General features: G+C 32.9%; 7 protein-coding genes across 8 annotated transcripts; 3 read left to right on the top strand and 4 right to left on the bottom strand.

Annotated features, from left to right (window-relative positions):
* Positions 1 to 46: 46 nt before the first annotated feature.
* On the bottom strand, positions 47 to 1,078 carry LOC143177292 (uncharacterized). The gene is made up of 4 exons (XM_076375159.1): positions 970 to 1,078; positions 630 to 811; positions 346 to 548; positions 47 to 274 (listed from the first exon to the last, which is right to left on the bottom strand). The coding sequence occupies exons 1-4, from the start codon at positions 1,076 to 1,078 to the stop codon at positions 109 to 111; spliced, it is 660 nt and encodes a 219-aa protein (XP_076231274.1). The 3' UTR covers positions 47 to 108.
* Positions 1,079 to 1,463: 385 nt separating this feature from the next.
* On the top strand, positions 1,464 to 4,231 carry Yod1 (Yod1 deubiquitinase). Of its 2 annotated transcripts, XR_013001557.1 has the most exons (4): positions 1,464 to 2,178; positions 2,294 to 2,610; positions 2,683 to 3,007; positions 3,351 to 4,231. XR_013001557.1 is itself a non-coding variant. In XM_076375265.1 (3 exons), the coding sequence occupies exons 1-3, from the start codon at positions 1,782 to 1,784 to the stop codon at positions 2,899 to 2,901; spliced, it is 933 nt and encodes a 310-aa protein (XP_076231380.1). In that variant the 5' UTR covers positions 1,464 to 1,781; the 3' UTR covers positions 2,902 to 4,231. The 2 variants fall into 2 exon arrangements, 1 of the variants encoding a protein (XP_076231380.1); XM_076375265.1 differs by having other exon boundaries at positions 2,683 to 4,231.
* A 941-nt stretch (positions 4,232 to 5,172) lies between these two features.
* On the top strand, positions 5,173 to 16,584 carry Lili (LMBR1-like protein lilipod). The gene is made up of 9 exons (XM_076393509.1): positions 5,173 to 5,524; positions 13,200 to 13,464; positions 13,563 to 13,666; positions 13,751 to 13,877; positions 13,955 to 14,023; positions 14,109 to 14,238; positions 14,315 to 14,663; positions 14,738 to 14,969; positions 15,056 to 16,584. The coding sequence occupies exons 1-9, from the start codon at positions 5,465 to 5,467 to the stop codon at positions 15,292 to 15,294; spliced, it is 1,575 nt and encodes a 524-aa protein (XP_076249624.1). The 5' UTR covers positions 5,173 to 5,464; the 3' UTR covers positions 15,295 to 16,584.
* Positions 16,585 to 16,808: 224 nt separating this feature from the next.
* Tcs1 (Threonyl-carbamoyl synthesis 1) lies at positions 16,809 to 17,579 on the bottom strand. Its single transcript, XM_076375157.1, has one exon. It carries the CDS (start codon positions 17,577 to 17,579, stop codon positions 16,809 to 16,811), a length of 771 nt encoding a protein of 256 aa, XP_076231272.1.
* Polr3k (RNA polymerase III subunit K) lies at positions 17,470 to 18,441 on the bottom strand. Its single transcript, XM_076393511.1, has 2 exons — positions 17,836 to 18,441; positions 17,470 to 17,609 (listed from the first exon to the last, which is right to left on the bottom strand). Exon 1 carries the CDS (start codon positions 18,162 to 18,164, stop codon positions 17,838 to 17,840), a length of 327 nt encoding a protein of 108 aa, XP_076249626.1. The 5' UTR covers positions 18,165 to 18,441; the 3' UTR covers positions 17,470 to 17,609; positions 17,836 to 17,837.
* A 632-nt stretch (positions 18,442 to 19,073) lies between these two features.
* Mrpl39 (mitochondrial ribosomal protein L39) lies at positions 19,074 to 20,812 on the top strand. The gene is made up of 3 exons (XM_076393510.1): positions 19,074 to 19,203; positions 19,359 to 19,489; positions 19,638 to 20,812. Exons 2-3 carry the CDS (start codon positions 19,479 to 19,481, stop codon positions 20,629 to 20,631), a joined length of 1,005 nt encoding a protein of 334 aa, XP_076249625.1. The 5' UTR covers positions 19,074 to 19,203; positions 19,359 to 19,478; the 3' UTR covers positions 20,632 to 20,812.
* Positions 20,813 to 21,165: 353 nt separating this feature from the next.
* Positions 21,166 to 23,654, bottom strand: LOC143177290 (uncharacterized). The gene is made up of 4 exons (XM_076375156.1): positions 23,455 to 23,654; positions 22,922 to 23,338; positions 21,669 to 21,969; positions 21,166 to 21,582 (listed from the first exon to the last, which is right to left on the bottom strand). The coding sequence occupies exons 1-4, from the start codon at positions 23,652 to 23,654 to the stop codon at positions 21,166 to 21,168; spliced, it is 1,335 nt and encodes a 444-aa protein (XP_076231271.1).
* Between the last annotated feature and the right edge of the window lie 194 nt (positions 23,655 to 23,848).

The following is a 23,848-nucleotide window of genomic DNA, read 5'->3' as shown; positions in this document are numbered from 1 at the left end:
TTTTGGTTACTTAATATGATTTATATATTTACGTACTTATACAAACTTATAAAGTGTCATATATCCAAATGAACGATATGTATGTATTTAGGAGACAATATTTTAATTCTAAGGCTTAAAAGTGTAAGTTGCATTTGAAGTTCCACGGAAACCGTTTGATGATACGGATGGTGGTATATGAAGACCTCGTAATATTTTACGTTCTTTTTCTGTATTAGAAAATTCACACGACATACCGACCCCAGAAGATGTAAAACATGAATTCGACATGTTCCTACAAACAAAGAATATTATGCTTATCTCTCGTCTTGCCATTTATTATGTTCATTCCTATCCATGTAATACCTTGATATTCTTTTATTAGTGGAATTAATTGGTGTAGATATGTTACTCAAAGAATTCAGTGAACTACTATGCATTTTCATTGACATAAGCTTTTCTTGTAGTTGTGTATAATCCATTTGAAGTTTGACGTACTTATCTTGAAGTACCTTCAGATTTCGAGTGAGATTATAGCAATGCGACTTCAATGTTTCATATTTTTTGTCCTTAAATAAAAGATTATAAAGATGATTGAATATATTATTTTACTTAAAGCACTACTAAAAGAATTTATTTGAAAAACATACTATATCGTGGAAACGATGCATCACAATTTTCATTTGATTACTTTGAAAACCGTATACTTTATGCAATAATTCCAATGATTCGTTGAGTGGAATAAAAAAATTTTCTACCTTTGCTAAAGACGGTTGTTGCAATTGAACAGAAAAAATATCCATTTGCTGGCATTGTGGACATTGTTTTTCAGCTGTAGTATATAAAATTAAATATTTGTAAGATTTTTACAGAAAATTTAATCTTAGTTCGATCTTGTATTTCGCATAATAATATCAACGCTTAATTTATTGGATTTGTAATTATGTACGATTAACATTCGAATTTTGTCACATCAGTTATTACGTTTACCTTGGGGAATACACCCTTTACAATATACGTGACCACATTGAGTCAAACAAAATGGTTTTTTCCCTCGACTGACAGTAGCAAAACATCTGTTACAAATGAACATATCCATGTTTATTTTTTAACTGAAATCAAATGTATAATAACGTTTATAAAATTTGCATGTATTTCAATGTCTGTTAATCATATCGTAAAGATTAACAACTTTCATGGAAAGTATTGAAAGACTTAGAAATTTTATAATTTTCCAGGAAAGTTCGAAATCGACTAATACGAACTCCTATAAAATGATGACCGATTTTACACGGATATACACTGTAGTGTAACGTTACCGACTGAGAAGTCAACAGCGCCTCTACTATGAAATTCAAAAAACTACTCATCAAGTCCCTGCATTATCAACAGTCGAATTGCTAGTGAAAAAAAACATTACAATACCAACTCTACAATGAAAAAAGTTTCTATAAAATATTAGTGTCGCAGCGAAGTTCATTAATAAAGCAAAGGTTGCTTCATAGCTGTATTCAGTTACGTCTGCCGAGAGTACAATGATAAAACGTGAAAGATAGTGTCGTTATCAACAAAAGTGAATAATTCGAGACATGTGTTACGAATGAATCGCGAAGTGGTGTTTCACTCATGACATGATCATCGTTTCAACGAGGTTAAGCAAAACTCTATCGTGGCGCTGTTTTAACAGCTGATCCTATCGGACACGGAAAATAGAACTAAATTTTCGTTCTAGTCAATTCAGTAACATACATATATATATCCGTATTACATATATATATATATATATATTTCGCGGCAGAACGATGGCCGGATTCGTATTGAGGGTTAAAACGAAATCGGGTCAAAAGGTCGTGAACGGTTTGATCCCCCAGGACAAGGTGTCCGAGTTAAAATCTAAATTGTCCGAGATAACGGGAATACCAGTCGGATCGCTCCATGTTCTCGGTGGTTTTCCACCAAAGGCAATAAATCTTAAAGATGAAACAATTACAATCGAAAAGACTGGTATTGTATCAGGTGATACTCTAATTGTTGAGGAAAAACAACCTGCCTGCAATGAGGAGGAAAGATCAGAGGATATTGGTAGATCTCATATTGTCAATGAAGAAACTTTCACCGATACACCTGGGATATTGATGAAAAAAGTTGTGCCTGCAGATAACTCCTGCTTGTTTACTAGTATTGGCTACGTGCTCAATGGTACCAACTATTATATAAACCATATTTCCTACTAATGGCATTCGCAAATATTTCATGCTATTGTATTCTTAAGTATTTTGTAATTTTAGACCATTGATTTTATAATGTATTTCAGGCAAGGTTGATCCAAGCTGTGCTAGTTTTATGAGGGAAATTATAGCAAATGCTGTAGCAGCTGATCCAGAAGAATATTCAGAAGCTTTTTTGGGTCGACCTAATCCTGAGTATTGTAAATGGATTTTAAAGCCTGACTCGTGGGGAGGAGCTATAGAATTATCTATATTATCGAAATTCTATGGATTAGAAATAGCAGTAATCGATAGTATTAATGCAATAATTAATAGATTTGGAGAAGATCAACATTACACACAAAGAGTTTTCTTAATATTTGATGGAATTCATTATGATCCCCTATATTTAGAATCATTTGATGTGAGTATATTGCTGCTTTATGAATCTTATGTTAAAAACTTCTAATATTAACTACAAATTATTTTTCTTCAGGGAGGTAGCATTCAAACAATTTTTCCTACGGAGGATGAAAGGACATTATTAAAAGCAGTAGACCTTGCGTGGGAAGCAAAATCTAGTCGCCAGTTCACAGATGTTCAAAAATTCACGTTAATGTGCAATGATTGTAAAATCAAGTTGAATGGGCAAATAGCTGCTCAACAGCATGCTAAGGAAACTGGTCACATGAATTTTGGGGAAGTAGCTGCGTAGCAAAATCAATCTGTCCTGCAATTATCAATCTCTTTTAATCAGACTACTGTTTGAGGATCCTACTAAATTCAAGTCTCAAGCAGGATTTTCTACTTAAAGGAGGCTTGTAAGCAGACTAACTATTTAATATAAATACTTTGTTGTTAACATATGATGCAAGCAGTGCACTATGAGGATTGTTTAGACATATAATATATACAGGTTTTTAATTTTGACTGAAGATCAGATTTCTTGGATTTAATGGCAAAACTGTTTTGCCATTTGTTAAATTTTCACAGTTGCACCCAATTTAGTATAGAACTCAAAATAATTTTAATGAAACACTAGTAACATTCAAGTTTGTTAAATTAGCGTATAATTGTAGAAAATCATTTGAGTTCTTACATGTATAAAATTATATATAGTCTAAATAATGGATACTATAAAATATTATCTTTTTTTAATTGCAGAGAAACAACAAGCAACAAAAATTCATCAGAAATTATATCTTTAGTCAGATTAAAATCTGTGATATACATGTTTGATTAAATTTGCCTAAGCAGAATTTATAGCCTTCACTGACAGTGAATGTGTTCCATGCCATATAGGAAAAGTAAACCTTTAAAATTTATTGTAAAACAAAATATGGTTTACTTAATTTCTCTATTTTAATGGTAAATAAATTTAGCATTGTTGATAATAAATTTTATATCAATAAAGTAACGTTCCCAGAAAAGAAGAAACAATAAAAAATAAATTAACACGAATAACATCACGTTTTTACCCATAATAAAGATGTTAATCTATAAAAATTGCAGTCTTATCTCGAACGTTTGATCTCCATGCTACGACAGTTTAATTTATGGTCCAAACATGTACATGATAGAAATACAAACATATAGTTGTATAATTGAATAAAACTGAACTATTAAACATATATTATACGCGTAGCATTAGGATATTATAATTACTTTGTTATCGCGATTTTTACTTCATTTATGAACCATTACGAAAATATACGAGTTCCGAGAAAGAAGAGAAGAATTTAATTTTGTAACAGAGTACAATATTTATTAGAAAAATTGTACCCGTTTAGCACGAGTTTTTTTACGCGCAAATATATATAGTTGATAACGTTGGTATTTTGCACCGAGTACTAAAATGCATTCGCCCGTAACTAATCCCATTGCGAATTTACTCAATGCTATACAAAAAATTCGCAGTCGGTCGTTACTCAGGAAATTATTAATATAACAATATCTTGTACATTTATATTTATATGACGGTACAGTGCATTTTGTAAGCTCCATCTTTTCGATAAATTGAAATAAACGAGCTATTTATATTACAAGCTTTACTGATTATTCATTGAACGCATTCGCGCCTTTTGACCTAATCTATTCCAAGATGGCTTCGAGGGAAACAACAATGAGGATATCGTTCAAAAAGTATTTGTAAATTGTATTTTAAAATAGAGTCACTTACCAATTACTGCGCTGTAACAGTGGTTGATACAAAAATTATCGACACACGCACTATCTTCTACTTAATGTAAAAAATTACACACAAAACACAGTAAAACACACGAAGTTTTATGTACGTACCGCTGTTTAAATTGCAACCAAACTGATGAAGAAAGAGTCGATTACTGGTCACGTGATCATTCCTTAGAGTGCGCCTTATTCAAATTTTGCGGAAGGGCGCGAATTTCGGTTTTAAAATAATTCATAGTCACAATGAAACTTTAGTTAACCAGGTCTCAATTATTCAGAATTAATATCACTCAGTTCAATGCTATAAGTATAATAGAGAAACAATTCTGAGATTTGTAAAACTTATAATATTATTCTAGTATAAATATAATAATTCACGTATTTTAGATAACAAATGATGAATACTTTAATGCAATTGATATGCTTAATATATTTATCAAAGAAAAGTTCGAAAGTTATTAGAAATATATTTCAATTACTTGTCCCATTATTACATTTTCTCGTTGCATAAATCTAATTTCTCTATAGTACTGTTACAAAATATTCTGGGAAAAGATTACTATTTTGACAAAAAGTAATTTAAATCTAGAAGTTGAATTTCTAATATTACATCTAAAATTTTATAGTTTGTAAGAATTATTTCTAATATTTCAAATAACAGAATGAAATAAAGAATCATTTCGATTCTTCTCCTATTATTTCAAGACACCCTGTATAGGAACATAGATGGCGCGGAGCAACTTAAAGCAGATACAAAACGACACACCGTTTTTAGTAGTCTGCCAACCAGAGACCGCAAGGTTGGAAGTTCCGATCTTTGTTGTTACGCGACTGTACGACAGGAGAAGCAACAAAACAGAAATGTGATTTCGTTTTTTTTTCACATAGAAATAGAAATTGTAGCTTCTGACGATCGATCAGTGAAAACGGAGGCTACCATAACATGAAGTGTACAAATCAACGTCATGTAACTCGTGGATGATATCTGGGCATGGTGTGTCGTACGAAAAGATTATCGATATAGGAAAATGTCGCTCCTGCCGACAACAGTACATTTAGCCGAAAGAAATTCGCTGACAAATAGGTGAAAGATGGAAGATGAAGCGGACCTCAGGGAACAATTGTTTCATAATACCGTACGGGAGAATATTGTGAGTAAACATCTCGATTCTGCTCGATTTTATTCATGTTTATTGACTGCTGATCATCAATCAAGGGTTCTTTGGCTTTCTTGAGACGTTCCTGCGATCGTCGTGTTCCCTCCTGATTATGTTCTATGCTCTCCTCGAGTATTTAATTTTTAAATGGGACAAGCCTCTCACTTTGATTAAAGGCCAAAAATCTCTTTGTCTCTAACCTTCATACTGTTAATCTAACCTCTTTTTACTTCACGATTCTATTTGCAATGACTTTTTCAAGAACTTGCCAGTGACTTAAATAAAGGGAAATAAAACTGAAACTGACCAAAATGTGATTTTGTTTTTTATATTTCTTTGTTTCTGAAATTAATAATCTCTCTCAAGATAAGCAGTGATACCAGCGGTGTAATTAATAAAGATTGGGAATCCGTATTGTCATTTTAATAAATTTGAGAAGTTAATGTATACATATTCTCGGGTAGCAGGGAATAATGTGGCAAGTGTAAATGGGTGGCGAGAAAATCATTTTTTCGTTTTTATGTTGACGCGAAGAATCTACGTAGATATGACGAATACGATAAAAACAATGAATTCTGTGGGTAGGTATTGACAAATACATTGACAAACTTCTGATACGGAATTTTTATATTGCAAAATAAGTACTGTATTTATTCGCTATGTACCCATCGATATCTCGACCATTGTTTCTTGCAGTTATTGTCTCATTTTTATTTATCTTTCTTTTGGCAAGACAACACAAATTTTTAATACGTTGACCTCAGAAATGTTTGTCTTAAACTTGTTGCGAGATTGTAGCAATTTCAACACTAAAAATCTATTTTTTGTTGTTGTTTATACAATGCCGAATCCTACAAATATATTAATGTATAATTTTGTACACATTATGTGGTTTTTGTTCTTTTTTGCACACTGAAATATTTCTATAAATACGCAAATATTCACGGTCTAAACATAGTATTAAAATCTTTTTGAAGTTTTCGATACTGTTCTCCAAATTTAACCCCTGACTTTAAATATTAACAGTAAATTTCGTATTCATTTTAATACACGTCTATTTTAGTTTAATGCACACTTCTTTTATACTTCTTTACACTCTTCATACTTCTCTCGGATACAATAGTAACATCGAAATATTTTCGTCTGAAATGTTTACTTAACATTTTTTATGCTAAAAGCTTAGGCCGCAACAAGCTGCCAAACGAAAAACGTCACACAGCGCGTGGGACGTAATGGTTCGTTCACATTAGTTAGCTTCGAAAATTGACTTCCAGTTAATATTAACCCCTAACTCATAACTTGAAGCAAATAGTTAAAAATTTTATTTAAATTAAATAATAAACATATTTCTTTCCAATTTTCCAGAGAACAATATAGTTTTTGTCAATGATTAAAAGTTCAAAAGCCTTATCATTGCTTGATTTATTCTTATTCATTTTTAGATTATAACCTCACCCACGAAAAAGAAACAATTTTCTTAAACTTGCTTCGAATTCATGTATTGCGCGCGAATATTCGCAATAGGCATACAAATTGTATTTCAAGGCAATAGTCAAATTAAAAGAACCTCGACGTTATTAGAACCTTGAACGGAATTCATAACGCAAAGCGACATAAACCACATTTTCGGGAAATTATATCATTAATTTAAATTTAGTCTATAAGATGGACTTTATACTGTTGACAGAAGCGAACTAAATTAAAACCATTTTTTCCTTAAAGAACAGGATTACAATCAGATGCAAGTCCATAAAAGAGAATTAAGATCCGAAACGTTTCGAAAATAGAAATATGTGGTTTATATTGATTTGCGTTAAAACCACAGATTTAAGCAACGTGTATAAATAAACGGTTCATGGCTGAAATAGTTTTATTGGAATTCAAATAACATGTAATCAAGTAACTCAATTAATGTGAACGAGGTTTAAAAGAAGCACTGCGTTCCAATTCAAAGTTTACATTACACCTGTTCTTGACGCAGTAATGCAAACTTATCCTACCGATTGGCAGAAATCGTTCATAACATTATGCGCGCTGGATTCTCATGACGCAATTGTAAATACGACGCGACAGGGTTCGTCAAAGTGACAGATGTCGCTGTACGAACATAGAACATGTCAGCCTTGACTAACATGACCGTGCTTATGTTAATTGTTAAAACGGACCAACAGTATCTATGTCTTTAATATAGTCTAACATTGATAACTACGAGGGACCTGTTTTCAACACTTTGAACTTATTAAATGAACCGCGGTCTTACAATGAGAAAAAAGAGGAAAGGATAGGAATACCTATTTTATTCTTCGATCTAGAGAATCTCAGAATAGCTGTAACTAGAAAAATCAGCCAGTGTTGAATAACTTTACAGAATTTCGTGTGAAATGTGCTATACAAATATAAATATTAAGGATTTTACAAAATTTTGGAATTTTTTTCTAAATTAATTCTTTTAAGTTCGCTGACACCAACTTTGCATTTATTAACATAAGACAGTATAACTTTAGCGAAAAATAATGCTAATACGAATTGTGTTTCAAAATGTTATTTTAATATCTGATATTATCATTCTTATATCATAAGACAGTAGAGCGTTGATTATCCGAATTGACTTTTCCTCGATCTTTGTTATTTAGAATTTTGGATATTTGGAGTACTAACGATACAAATACAAACCATACAAGAGTCTCAAGTAAACCTCAAACTATCACTCAGTAATAATTTATCAAAGATTTAAAAAGACTGATCATGAAGTTAGTGTTAATTCCAATAATCAACGTCCTACTATACCAAAATATTGGTGTCTCATACTACTATTAATTCGTCATTTTTCTTACTTTCATCATATCACTCTTCAAAATACAATATAACATAAATCTTCATCAATATTTGATCAAGTTACAAAAAATGTCGATTAAATAAAAGAACACCGATATAACGTTACAATCCTCATAATGCTAAATTTCCAATCACTCGTAAAGGTGTCGGTACAATGTATAGATGAAAACCTTGGTGTCTCATATTCCTACCCTCTCCACTGTAATTGAATAATCGTTGGCATTCCGCGCGCGAAAGAATCTTGGAACGGAAGATACAGTCCTCACGATACACATGCTTTCCCAATACTTTCACGGTAAAGTCGTTGACCACGCATTATTTCTGATCCCTGACCGGTTTTTCCTTCCACCTTCGTCTCGCGCGTAAAAAGCGGTTTTCAGCGAACCGCGCTGTATCTTCGATCGTCGCCATTGAAATCACTTCTGAACAGACTTTCACGGTCCTTCTTTAGCACGTTTGCCATTTTCTATTTGCCTAGCGAACGAGAACAGACAAACCGACACCAAGTTCGAAAGCGCGTCGATGCATGGCGATTGAACGCGCACGTTAAAGACACGCCTTAATTGCCGGTTCAATGTCGCAAGTGGAATCAACCATCAGGAGTTTAGAAGCAATAAGCTATGTTCTTGATCTAGAAAGGCTAAAAATAAATTCATTGGGTCAAAGACACGTGTCTTGTGTCGCGAAACGGCTCTACCTTTTAAGGTTGACCTGTAAATTGTACAATTATTTTCAGACGTTAGTAATAAAGTAGAAGTGCACAATTTCGTCGTGCTAATCTTTAAAGCGTTATATAATTATTCTAATTTAAATATCTATTTAAAGCTTGAAATAAATTAGTGACTGGAAAAATAATATTTAATTAGTTCGGAATAAAAATGCTAAAAAGTTATAACTGATAAAGTTGTCGTAGATGATGTACACAATTTCGCCCTAATATATATAGCGAAATTGTATACGAAGTTCGCTACAAACACTTCGTCAGATTATACACTACAGAAACGGTGCATGAAATATAATATGAACAATTTGTATCTAATTAGTTATACCTTCGTATAACCTGTATTTCAAGTTAGAAAAATTAGAGAATTTAACTATGGGAAAGATCGACATATATTAAATATATAGGAATGAAAAAAATCTATAGATTCTACATTAATTAACGATTCTAATTTTTACTTTACGCATGGGTGGAAAATTCGAAAATACTAGCAAAATTGTATGCACTTAAGCTAGAAAATATACAAGTAATTATTGTTGGAAACAATTCGAACTAATTTCGATAGTCAGACAGAGTGATTAAAACATTGAGTATAGTATCGAGAAATTGCACTGCCAAAATTTATTTCAGCTGGTAGCTCGAGCCGTTTATTAATGTCAGATCTTGTTTTCGCGTATTGTGGAATTAATTTATCGAGTGGTCGCAACGCCAGGTTAAGAGAAGCAGAGATTTGCGAATCCATCAGCTTGCATATTTTTATCTTACTCTGTTCTGACCTGTATACAGTCTACATAAGAGCATTTCTTGCATTATTGAGCATGGAGACGAAATTAACAGTTATTTTATCAGCGATCGTTGTCAATTTTTGGCAAATACTGTCGATAGAATGTATCGCATACATGTATGCATTTTATATTACAATTACCTAAGAATTTTAGTAATTGGATACCTTCGACTGGACCACTCCTATTCTCAGCTCTTAAACAAGCCCTGCCAACTGAAAGTGTCACCCAAATCCGAGACTTAAAACTTAGAAATGTCAAATGATAGTTCTAATTGTACATCTGTATATTTTATTCGAATAAACTTGATCAAACCTTCTCACGTACTCGTACGATTGCTTTTAAGACGCGTTCTCGTGTCTAAATGTACTGAGACAATCAGTACAATTTTATTAATCGACTCTCTGAAATGATTTGCTTAAGTTTTAATTCTAATTGGTTATCGGTTATCGAAGCACGTGCGCATTATCAATTGAGATAATAGATAAAACGAGACGAGATTAACTCGAGAGGAAATATGTTACACACTTATTCTTAAAAGAGGACAACGCACTTTGGCTGCTAGCGGTTCTTCTGGTGGTTCTGTAATCGTCACGTAGTCAGAACACGCTTTTATTGAAATGTAAACTGGCAGAGTGAAATAAGATATAGGTACTTACTTTTTGGAAATTACAATAACGCGTCGATAAAGTACATATGTAGCTTGTCTGAATTATCGTTAGTATCAAAATAACAATATCTTGACATAAAATAATATATACATTTTTTATTTCTAAATCTAGAACCAGAATAGGTAAATTAAGTCCACCTCTTTTCAAAAATGACATTATAAACGTTTTCTGTATCCAATTCTTTAATCTCTCAGGTCATAAAAATTATCACTTTCTGAGGCATTTAATTTTTTGTAGAGCAGTTTAAAAATAATATAAAATCCAAATAAAACAGTATAAAGGTTCATTCTAGCACATTTTAAATCTCTAAGTACTTTTTGCATTATTAAGTCTCACAATACTGGATTTGTTTATAAATATCTTCCGAGACAAACAACTTTGAATCAGGTTTAGATTAAGATAACTTTGGATCTGGATATGTACAGTTTTATGGTGTTAAGTCGTCGAAAAAATACAAAATTGGAGCCAGATAGCATTAAGTAGAAACATGTTGATAATAAATCTATTGTTAGAACGAAGCATTATCAAGTCCCATTTATTTTTATTTCTAAAAGCAGCAATATTCAGTACACAAATTCACTTTCAAACAATTAAATAATACATTTTCTTTATTGCATTCCAAAAATTGCGGGCGTATTTGTAATCATTTCAATGTTCCAAAATTTGATTTGCATTTCTCTAAAGTTTGAAAAGTGTAACTTAATCTCGTAAATTGGGAAATTTCTTCAACTTCGATACAAATATGATGAGATTTTACGTCTTACCCTGTTAAGAGGTTAATGAAATTTGATTCCAAGGCCTGAAATTATTACATTTTATATTTTCATTTTGTATATCATAGAAGTCTCGGAAGTTTACTCCTCTAGAAGTTATCAGTATTTAATAAACAATTATTAATAACCAATTTCCTGCTATCACGATATAATCCCAATTGCTATCAGCCTGTGCACATAGTGTCATACATATATTGTTCAAAAGGAAGCGTGGCGTACTCGTTACGTGGTGCATTCAGGGGAACAGAATAGGATGGAAAATTAATGCAAGCGTGCTCGATAACCAAGAGTGATATACGGAAGTGTGTTGCAACTGAGGTTTCAGTTTGCAATAATGGTAGTGTCTCATTCGAACGACAGACAAGCTGGTAAACAAATACCATCTACTTTTTTTATTTGTGAATTACCATATGCGACAGCCATTTTTTGAATGTAACATCAAGAAAGTATCTTGATTCAGATAACAATTTATTTTTACCTTCACTTACTTGTAGTCTTTGCACATTAATAAGAACACAGGGATCACGCGAAAGTTTCATTCCATATGTATTAATTAATTTTATGCCAAAACAAGTGTGAAATGTCATTGACGTCAAAGAGGAACAAATTTCTTATTAAAAAGTCAATACACCATATTGTATTCCTATTTAGAATTGAATTTATGACCAGTAGATGTATCGTGTTCGTATTTTTTCAATAAAGAAAGCTGTCCTGACATTAATTCGCAATATACTTACCCAATACTGCAATAGATAAGAATATATAAAAAATAATGTTAGATATTTTTACTTGCTTAGGTACTGTGTTCAGTATACATAGGTTCTTAACGTCGATCGATCTTGAAGTTTAATGTTAAGGACAAAGTTTTAAACCTGTTGCTCAACGTCGCAGTAGTCAGTAGGCACTTGTAAAGCTGCAACCAATCTCACGTAATCTTACGTATATTTTCGCTTTGTTTCGACATTTCGTGATCCTGTTTACGTAATTTCTTCGGTCGATTCATTGACGCAGGGTTTCACGTGATTTATGATTTAATAAAATAAAACCTTTCGTGTTTGTTTGTTCCAGTAATTAGATTTACACATGTGCATGTAAAGGGAATGGTTGTGCATGAAGTATATAAGACAGTTCTCGAGTTTGCCACATGTTTTAATAAATAATGATAATCGCAGTATAAAAATAGATTAAATTTAATCAGTTGTGTGTTGTGTCCAATAGACCTACATTTTCACGAGTAGAATGTATGTCCGTTCCACTGAAATATTCAAACAAAATGTAACATGTTGTTCTATATGCGTAACATTACGGTGTAGGAAAGTTGAATTACGTAGTTACGCGCGATACACTCAGAAAGATAATTTTCATTCAAACACATAAAAGAGCGTTTAAGGTGATTCACTGGTTCTTTGAGCTTATATGATGCAAATCAGTCCAAACTGCACGCATGATGAACACGGAATTAAGATCGTAAATAAATGAAACGAGTTTGCATGCGTCGTAAATATTGAGGAAACTACTGACTTAACTTAGGAAGTTAAATGAGGAAATCTTATTTAACACTTTAACGATGAATAATGTTAAATGTTATGTCTCTCGAAAATAATTCATACATCTTTTCCTTGTAAATATCCACTAATTTTTGGAAATTTCCATTGAATAGAAACAAGTCGATTTTTCAATCTTACATAATAATGCAATATTGTAAATATACGATAATCGAAAAAAAATAATTTCGAGTTCTTCTCACATATCACACCGATAAAAATCGGGTATCAGATTATAATGGTAATCAGATGTAACAATCATGATTGATTAAATATGAAATCAGATTTGTTAAAATTGATCTCTAAAGTAATTAAGGAACGCATGTAATATTGATTGTTTCAGATATTTCTCTTGTTATTTTTGGTCCTTTACGTTTCAAGTTATGCATTAATTGCCAAATTTCGCCGAAGAGATCGTGAAGATTATTTTTCTGTAGACGAAGATGAGGCAACCGTCTACAGGATCAGTCTTTGGTTGTGTACAGTCGCTCTGGCGGTTTCCGTCGGAGCAACCTTACTACTTCCGGTATCCATCGCGAGCAACGAGGTACTCATTTTGTACCCGAACAGCTATTATGTCAAATGGCTCAATAGCTCGCTCATCCAAGGTATTTGAACTTCTTAACGTGTAATATATTAGAAAAGTTGTCGTAAAATAATCGTTATTTGCCTTATGTAATCATTTTTAATTCTCATTAACAATTAGGTCTATGGAACCATGTCTTTCTCTTCTCAAATTTGTCTCTCTTCGCGTTTCTGCCATTTGCCTACTTATTTACGGAGTCAGAAGGATTTGTGGGATATAGAAAGGTAAGGCCATTAGACATTCGTTTAATGTAGCAAAACAGTAAATAAGCATGATTATTAATCAATGAAAACAATGGCTGGTTACAGGGTGTGATGGCTAGAGTTTATGAAACTGTGACAGTCCTTTGTTTATTGGGAACACTTGTATTAGGAATGACATATGTTTTATCAGCACTCATAGATTATCAAAAGTCCAGTCTTCATACATTGCTCAGTAAGTATATGAAACTACATGTGTCTTATTTCTTTTTTATCTATCGTTACATAAAATAATTGCATATTATTTTCCAGATTTATGGAGTTATTATTTACCTTTCCTATACTCCTGTGTTTCTTTTGTTGGAGTTGTTATGTTATTGCGTAAGTATATGTCATTGTTCAGAACAATTGTCAGTGTATCACTCTTAAACAATATCACAATAAGAAATCCGATACTTTATTACAGTATGCACACCGGTGGGATTTGTACGATTGTTTGGAGTAGTCGGGTCATTTCTCGTGAAACCGCAGTTCCTAAAAAACTTAGATGAAGAATTCTTTGCGTACAGATTAGAAGAGGATTGTATCCAAAGGAGGTCAGCTATCAGTCGTTATTCTTGTTAAATTGTAAATTTATTATAGAAATATTATATACTTTTATTCCAAAAATAGACTGCAGCATGCGAAAACGACAGGAAAATCGTACGTTTCACCAGTACCGATGTCTATACCAGCCTATGGTTCAGTCTTGGAAGACGATGAACCACTTAATGTAAATCCAAGTCTGATGTGCTTAAGAAACGGTGCTTTGCAGCGTGGCTTGGCTCAGCGATTAGAGGATATTCAAAAACGAAGGAAAATTTTAGATCAGCAAAGACGAACCTGGTGGGTTCGACGTACTTTGCTTTACCCTCTAGCCATGCTAGCGTTACTCATTCTTTCCACTGCCACAGCTCTATTAGCTGTTCAGAACACGATAGAGCTACTTATCGGTATAAAGGCACTACCTTTAAGCACCAGGGTTCGTATGAAGTTAATATTTCTAATAATGAAGAAAATAGTGGGATATAATCTAACAAACCAATGAATTTTCAGCAATTTACTCTGGGTATTAGTTCGTTATCGAAACTTGGTCCCATCGGAGCAACTGTAGAAGTAGCGGTAATTTTGTATCTAGCCGTGACAAGCGCGATAGGCCTGTACACGCTACCAGGTGTTAGGAGCGTTCAACCACGATTTTATTCCACGCCTCTTACACACCTTATTGCAAATTGCGTCCTTCTTCTCGTACTCAGTTCTGCGTTACCATTGTTATCGCGAATATTAGGTAAATATCTTATGAAAATCTTAATCTCCTGTAATATTACTACGTATCTGGCGGTAATAATGTACGCTTTTGTTGGCTTGTTTTAGGTATGACGAATTTTGATTTACTTGGTGATTTTGGGCGCATCGAATGGCTAGGTAATTTCAAATTAGTATTATTCTATAATTTAATTTTTGCCACGGCTGCAATTGGTTGTTTGGCGACAAAATTCACGGCAACTGTTCGTAAGGAAATCTACGCAAGGCTAAGAAGTAGTTTAATGGGAATTTTTCGAAGTGAAGGTAAGAAGAACGTTATAGGAATGTTTTCTATGAAAGAAGATTAGACTGACCTATATCATTGAAACAGCAAAACTAAAGAAATATTTACAATTTAGAATTAAAAAAATAATTAAAGACGATTAATTATATTTGCGTTATATTAATGGAACGCTGATGTGTGAAGTTGTGTATCGATTGTGTATGAGTGTATGAAATTAGGAAGTTCTATTTAAAACTGTAATTACGGTATGTGTTTGTGTTCTAAGAGTTTCATTGGATTTTGAATGATATTTGATCGAGAGGCCAGTTACGGAAGATATTTCGTATGACACTTGCGTCGTGTCATCATGTTTATGTATGCGCGTGTCTATGCGTATTATTTATTATACGCTATTTTTAATAGTTATTTACTGAAAGTATACAAATAACAGAGTCTTGCACGAGTTCATCTCCGTTAATTGATAGCAATCGACGACACAGTATTGTGATAAAGACACGCGACTTCTCATCAGAAGAAGTACATATATACAAACACATATGTATATATGTATGTGTGTATATAAGGATATATTCACTTTTTTTACTTTCGGGTACTCATACCGTGCATTCACTAAAAAAAATTAGAAGTAACAATCATAAAAATACACAACTAAGGAACATTTTGGAAGAACTTCGAAAATTGTTGGTATTGTACAAAGAATTGAATTTCGTTGTACATACATACATACGTACATGCGATAACTCATAACTGTAATTACACATACATCGTACTGTGTTATGTAATTCTTTCATTTTAGAACGTTTTTAAACGCATTTTATTAATCAATTTTATCGAATAGCCCATGGTCATAATTAAAAAAATTCATAACAAATTTTTATTTTGAATGCACTCATAATATACGTGAAATGATGCGCATTTTAAGGTGCATATAGACTGCATTAATGATAACACATAGAAGATCATGAAATGTTATCGTCCCGACTGACTTGAATTTTGTTAGTTCTATGCAGAAAGCTAGAGTCTCAAATTATTTATTTACTTTTAAAATATTAGTTTTACGCTTCTACTCAACAAATATGTTACATTTATAATTCATTTATTTAGTAATTAAAACAATAATATGTATTTTTCAACAATATTATGTGATATATATCTCGTCAAGAAGACAATACAATGTTGTTAGAATTTGCACAGGCAATGATGTATTCATCAATGAATTATTAATGCATGTAATCAGAACAATACCTCAGAATAGAAAATATTGCTTAATGTTTGTTACTATGATGCCACATTGTGAATCTTCTATTTGTAATAAATTGGAATTCTCAATTGAGAATTCACTATACACGCTCGATATTAAATGAATTTTTAAAAAAAGAAGAAATACTTTATATAGTTTGTACTGAATACAAAATGTTCTTGTTACCTACTTGTAATAGTATCCTAAACAGTCATATTATATGCAGTGTTTTGATTTAGTAAAAGTTACATGATTATAAATTACTCATTATTATTAAACATACAACTCTTATTTACATATTGAAATACAAAATAACATTATAATTACATTAATAATATCTAATCAGATTTGTATGGTTCTATTTTATAGTGTTTTAGCATATTTATAAGATATTGTTTCCCAATCCCAGAGCGTACAATTTTGTAATAACCTGGATAAGACAAATCAACTATTGTAGACCCTTTTCTTAAATATTCAGATGCTTTACCTACTGCTATTGATGCATGAAATATACCACCTAACTCTGGCCATAATTTTTCAAACTCTGTAGGAACCAAACAACTTGGTTCACTGCTTAAATTAGCACTTGTTAAAGCTAACGGTCCAACTACTTTTGCAAGATCGTTTATAAATTTAAACCTTGGAACCCTTATGCCTATAGTATCAATGCCAGGATTCAAATGGATATTTACATTAGGAGTTCGTTGTAAAACAATCGTATAAGGTCCAGGTAATATTGTTGACAGTAATTTTGGTGGTAGATGACTTGTAACACTCCAGGTTTTTATATCTCCCACACCACCAACAGAAATGCACAGTGGTTTCTGTATATCACGTCCCTTAACCTTATACAGTTTCTGAATGGCAATAGTATCTGATGCAAGAACAGCGAAACCATATACAGTGTCTGTTGGAATTGCTATAACTTCATTCTGCATAAGTAAATTAGTAGCTATTCCTAAGCTCCTCTTTCCTTTACATATCCAATGTTTACGTTCTGTGTCTTCTAGTAACTTTAGTTCCCTTGAAGTTGATCTTAACATATTCTGCATAGGACCCAAATTATCTGCACTAGTCACTTTTTGAATCAAAGTACCCATGTCCATCATGCTTCTTTTCCCAGTATACTCGACACATAACTGTGTTGGTAAAATAAAAAGCATATAAACCTTAGATAACGACAAATTTAATATTATTGTAAAAAGAAGAATTCAAGCATGAAATCTATTAATTTTTTCTCCAAATTAATCAGAAAAAAGTTATTTGTAAAGAACCAAAGCAATGAAACTTATCATATCTAAACAAAAAATTGATTCAAAATCTGCTTTGGTTTTCTCTCGTTTGTCGTTAACTATCTAAAAATACCTTTAGTCGCGCCAATTGTGACCACATTGGGGATTACAGCACTTGTAAAACGTCGTCATAGGCTCGTCAGCAGATCTCGTTTGAATTTGCATGAAATATGCACGAGGATGAGCACACTTTGGACACCTCTCTTCCGTAGAGTCCACGTTTTCCCAAGCCGCACTTCCACCTAACACATCGTCCACTTCCTTCAACTTTGGATACGTACGACTGCTTACTCTTCTTGCAATGTTAAATACGTAAGGACACGTGTTACAAGCAAAACGTAACCCTGCTAATGCTTCTTCTACTCGCAGCACGTTGCCGCATGTCGGGCAAAACATCAACATTGTGATTGTGACATCGATGCAAACGGAGCATTTAAAAAATGATTAATTTTATATTATTATTAATTCGTCATGTGTTTGCAATGGATTAGTGACGAGTAAACACTGCATGTTCCAATTATTGGAAATTATTTTGGCATTGTCTGACGCAAGTTAAACGAATTGTTACATACATACATATTACTTTTTCGTTATCTGTGATTGCAAATTCAAGTTCTGACCAAAATTCGTGAACAGAAGTAAGCTGGACAACATATGCCATGAGAGGCGCTATGTTGCACAATTAATACTTAAACTTTGTTATTGTTATCATATTGCTGTATATTTCGAGGCGAAATATTAGAAATTAGAATAGAACTAGGTTGTTGCTTGTGAAATGCTAAATTGCTTTGTTTTGAGTCGAAAAGTCAAAAAATTTTAGAATTTAACAAAAAGTCTTCCAATACAAAAAGATTTTAAATTTTACATGTATCGAATTCATCACAACCTCTCGACATCACAATTGATCGCGATGACTTATTGCTAATTCATATTTGTTCATATTATAACACGTGGATTATGTAAGGGCGAGTATCACAACAATATGAGAAATTAAGAAATTTAAATGCAATAAAGTATATAATTCACATAACTTGAAAAAATATAATATTTTTTGAGGGCAAAAAGATCTTGATTTAGTATCTTTAATATGACTTTAGTCGTACCGTTAATATGATATGAGAAAATTAATGTTGGATATTTGTTATGATGACTACGATATTGAAATCAATAGACAACAAGATGAGTTTACATGTAGAAACATGTGGACTTCCTTGCAATGGTAACAAAGTGTGAACAACCTTTGAGAGCTTCTTTACTATACAATTACACCGATTAATTAGTAGTTTATGCACGATTATGAATAAAAAATCATGATTTTTCAAAGAAATATGATGTAAAAATACAATCAATATACAAAATTACTTAAAAAAAGCTATTAGTAACTAATAAAAATATATGAAATGTCATGAATGTTCTTTGTAGTTAAATGTTAATAAGTTAGGTGAGTGCTGCGAAAAAAAGGTTATAAACGTGTATACAACCTACAATTTCAATAATGTAACGAAAGTTGACTTAGTATTTTAGAGACATAAAATGACAGTCTAATTAACATTGTTTCCTTGTATTAAATTGTTGTCCCTTGTTTTCTTGTTTTAGACGTTTTTAGAACTGTCAGCTAAAGGAAGTAAAACAAAACAATAAATACAAGTACAGAAGTACATACATTTAACATAAGCTACTCATTTAATTTTTAATATATCTTTAAAGAATATCAATATGTTTCAAAGGTACGTACATAACCGATTTTAATTGCTTTATAAAAATGTGAAATAACAAGATTGCTAGTTATGTTATAGCAGATGAGACATTTTACATATGTGTAAGAATTATAACTGAAGTTTATATTGATAATGAAATTCTTTATATCTGTTTCAGGTGTAAGAGTTTGTGCTTTGAGACTTTAAAATTACAAGCATTCACTGTTCAATTAAGATACAAAAATGTAATGTCGAGAGCGGAAGCAAAGAAAAGAAGAAATTTACTCTTTGAAAATGAGAAAAACAAACAAAAAGCCGCTGTAGGAAGAATAGAGAAAGTAGAAGTTAAATATCAAACTCCTGTAGACGAGGTTACTCTTGTCATGAACAAGAATTTATCAACACCAGATGATTGTGCTAAACATATATCAGAAGGTGTTGCAAAAATGTCTGCTCTTGGCTTGGTTGATGGGTTGCCATGGGATATGCATAGACCTTTAGTATCAGATTGTACGTTAAAACTTCTAAATTTGCAAAACCCGGAAGATATTGTAGTGAATACTGCATTTTGGCGAACTTGTTCATTCCTATTGGGTGCTATGGTAGATTCTGCATTTAAATCTGATATAAAAGTATACTTGCACAGTTTTCCAGTACCAAACATAAAATCGGGAAGTTTTGTATATGATGTATACCTTGATTTGCCAGAATGGAAGCCTAGCACTACTGAAATGCGTGCAATGTCTGCTCAGTTTATCAAATTAACTAATCAGGAGTTGCCAGTCGAAAGGCTAGAAACTACAGAAGATGTAGTGCTTGATATGTTCCAAGAAAATCCATTCAAAACACAACAGATACCAAACATTGCAAAAGGCAATGACAATAAAATTACATTATATCGTGTAGGAGATCATATAGACATTAGCAAAGGGCCAATGGTAGGCAACACTTCTTTGATAGGGCGCTGTACAATTACAGCTGTTCATAAATTAGTAGATGCAGAAGGTATTTATAGATTCCAAGGTGTGGCACTACCTAAAGGAATTCTTCTAAATCAGTTCGCGTATGGTTTATTGGAAAAACGTGCTAGAAAATTAAATGATGTTGCATGGGTTCCTCAATTAATTGTAGACAACATGGATGTTCCGTCAAGGATGTCTATTATAAATTAATTTTGATACTTTAAAACTATAGTGTAAATAAATGTGTAAATTAAAAAATATCTAATCAATATATTGATACTCTCATTCTAATAATACGTATACAAATTTGTAAATAAAATAACAGTTGTGTAATGCAAATTATGATAAATAAAAAGACAATAAAATCACTAATATTTCGTAAATTTATATATAAAATATGCGAAAATAGTACATGTACACATAAATATCCACAGTTTAATTAAATTATAAAGCTAGACTAAAATAATCAGTTTCTCTGCTCTTTCGTAAAGTTTAATTTCCTTTTTGCATACGCGGTATTAGAGAAAGGGTATCAATATATTTCTTTTTGTACCTTTGTTATACGTGTTTTTTATATCAACAATATATTTGTAAAGAGTTTATTATGTTTCTAATAACTAGTATTAAATATATTATCTGTATATAGCTAATGCATTAAAAGTTAATATGTATAAGACGTGTAATAATGATATACAATTTGCAATATTTTGTACTACAGTATTCTATCACGCGAGCTCGAGTAGTTCACGAATTTTGGCGTACGCGTCGTGGACTATGCAATTCCCAGACAAAGTTGCCCGGCAGTCTATTAGTTATAGACGCGGGACACGTGATGCTCATTCTTAAGAACAGCTGCTGGTGTTTATGCGATTTCGTTTCGTACGCCTCGAATTCGTCCGATTTCAAAATAGTCTTGACGGCAAGTGGCGCCAACTCGGGAGTGCATTTCAGTTCGATTTCGATCACCAAGTCGAAAGACGGTGGTCTTTGAACCTGTTGCTCAGTTTCAAGCGTGACATTGACCTGGCTCACGGTATGCGCAAATTTATTCTCGTACGCGTATTTATTCATGTTCCCGTAATAAAAGAACTGACCACCGTACTCTCCGTATCCCGAATAGGTAGAAGCGGGCAGAGGCCTTACTGGAATCGTCCAAGGTATCTGGAGGAAAACACGGATAGGACCGGGAGCGTTTTACGAAAAGAGGTACTTGCGCAGATATTTTCTTTCTTTTCTCTAGAGATCACCTGTAAAAGCAGCTCGTACTCGTAATGCGAATTCTCGAAAATGTGCTCGTTCACGCTGCCGACCAAACGACGCAATCGAAGATACATAAACCGTTGCTTGTCCCTCCAAGAATTTTCCTCAGAGTTCTTCGTAACTTCCAGACACGTGAACCACGCACGTTTCATGATATATTTCAGTTTCATATTTACCATTCCGTCGACGGCTTTTCTATTAGGTGTTATCATAAAGGATAATACTTGACGACCCTCTACGAGGCAATCCAATACGTCTACGATTTTGCATCCTGAGATTAGTGCTGATCTGTGAACGTTATTTCTTTATGTGACTATTGTTTTCGATGGGGTTATTATGTCTATAGAGGGTGGATCACCTAATGTGATTACCTTAGTTAAGTTTATTATTAGTGGACTGATAGAATGTTTTTTTATAGATTATATGATTTCGAAGGATTTTGGAAACGATGACATTGACCTTTTCTGTTTTTTTTTAAGGTCATATTCAATTTGTTGTTTATAACCCTATAATTTTGTTTGCTCATGAGTTAATTCAATGATCTCGAAAATAAACATTTTTGTTTATCTAATGGAATGATACGACAAAAGTAATTTTTTAAGTACAGAATGATTGAAATGTCCATGCATTCAGTTGTTTGTCGTCTACACGAGTGCACAAAAACTGGTACACGACATTTTGAACATTTATTGTAAATAAGAATATTTGAAGTTTCAGATTACGATATCTCATGCAATCGAGTTTGTGTAAAATTATTTTTTATTTAATGCTTTACCGTTGTATTAGATTCAAAATACTAGTTTTTATCTTTATTGAATTTGACTCGACGTTAATTGAGAGGTAAAAAAATTATAAGGTTATATCTAAATAAGTTGAAGGTGATCTTGAAAACTTAACCTTGCAAAAGTCGCGGTATGTTTGGCAAAGTCTTTTTACATATAAATATGAATCTTTAAAAAGACAGTATAGAAAATTTTGACAAAATGTAGCTGTTACATCCTACGACTGCTTAATGATTATAAACTGTATCTGCATATTTCAACCCTCGTATCATCTATGACAAACAAAATTTCGAAAATAATTGAGATGGCCACGTTAAATGATTCATTTCTGTATGCAACATATTCTTCGAAGTCTATTCAATAAATATTTATGCAATGCTGTTCCACGATCTGTTAGCAATCTTTATTGCCAAAGATCGTTGGAAATACTGAATATATTTTTTCGCGGTGTGATTCACCTGTTCACTCTCCGCTCAGAGACCTTTTCAAAAAAGTTCATGTATCGCTTGCACACGGCTACGAAGCAGGTGATGCTCGAACTCGGGGTATGGGGCCCAACAATGGAAGGGTGATACGTGGCGACGCGGTTCAAAAGGTCATTTAAATCATCGAGTAGATTGCCTGCATAGAAACAAAGTCGCGGGAACTTATGTCTCGTGGGTGGGTGCGTGTACCTCCACGTCACTGCCTTAAGCATCTTATATTGCGCCCTGATCAATTCCAAAGCGTTCAGAGCTTTTCTGCAGGTAATAAGCTCCGTGTCCGTTTTAGCGTTTTTCATAGTCTCTTCGATACGAGCAAACAAGTTCTCTATTCTCGAACCAGCCGCCAAGAACGCTCCGTTAAGAACTATGGCGGCTACTGTCGAACAATGTCTGAAAAATTGTTGTGTTACGAGAAAATTTCTCGCTGTTTTTCACAATTTTTTCGTTTTCATGAACGACCCAGATCCGATAAAAGTCGTGAAGTTCAATATAGCACAGTGGATCACCTGGAGACCAAACGCACAGATGTGGCTACATTGTGAAATGGCAATAGGCGCAGTATCATTTCCAGAACTTCCGGTGGAAGTGTGTCTAGGGTGTAACGACAGCTCTGGCTCGTGAACAAGAACTTCTCCGCTTCCCTTTGCGATTCTTCCAGTTGCTCGCATCTTCTGGTCGGTACCCTTTGTCTCTTATTCACGTTCATTTAAAAGAAAAGGAGAGAATGGAGAATGCTCTCCTTTAATACGCTAAAATCTCTCGTTTCGTTGAAGTCACCTGAGCACATCAATTGCCTTGTACGTTTTTTTTCAATTCTCGCTAAAATGCTGGTCTCTTTTTGCTCATCGTCAATAAAACGGTGCTTCTGGGTTAAAAATTTAATAAAATTAAAAATGACAG

This window comes from Calliopsis andreniformis, chromosome 3, assembly GCF_051401765.1.
Source record: "Calliopsis andreniformis isolate RMS-2024a chromosome 3, iyCalAndr_principal, whole genome shotgun sequence".
In the NCBI taxonomy this organism is placed as follows: domain Eukaryota; kingdom Metazoa; phylum Arthropoda; class Insecta; order Hymenoptera; family Andrenidae; genus Calliopsis; species Calliopsis andreniformis.
Note: the sequence above shows the minus strand (reverse complement) of the source record. Positions and strands in the feature narration are given on the sequence as shown.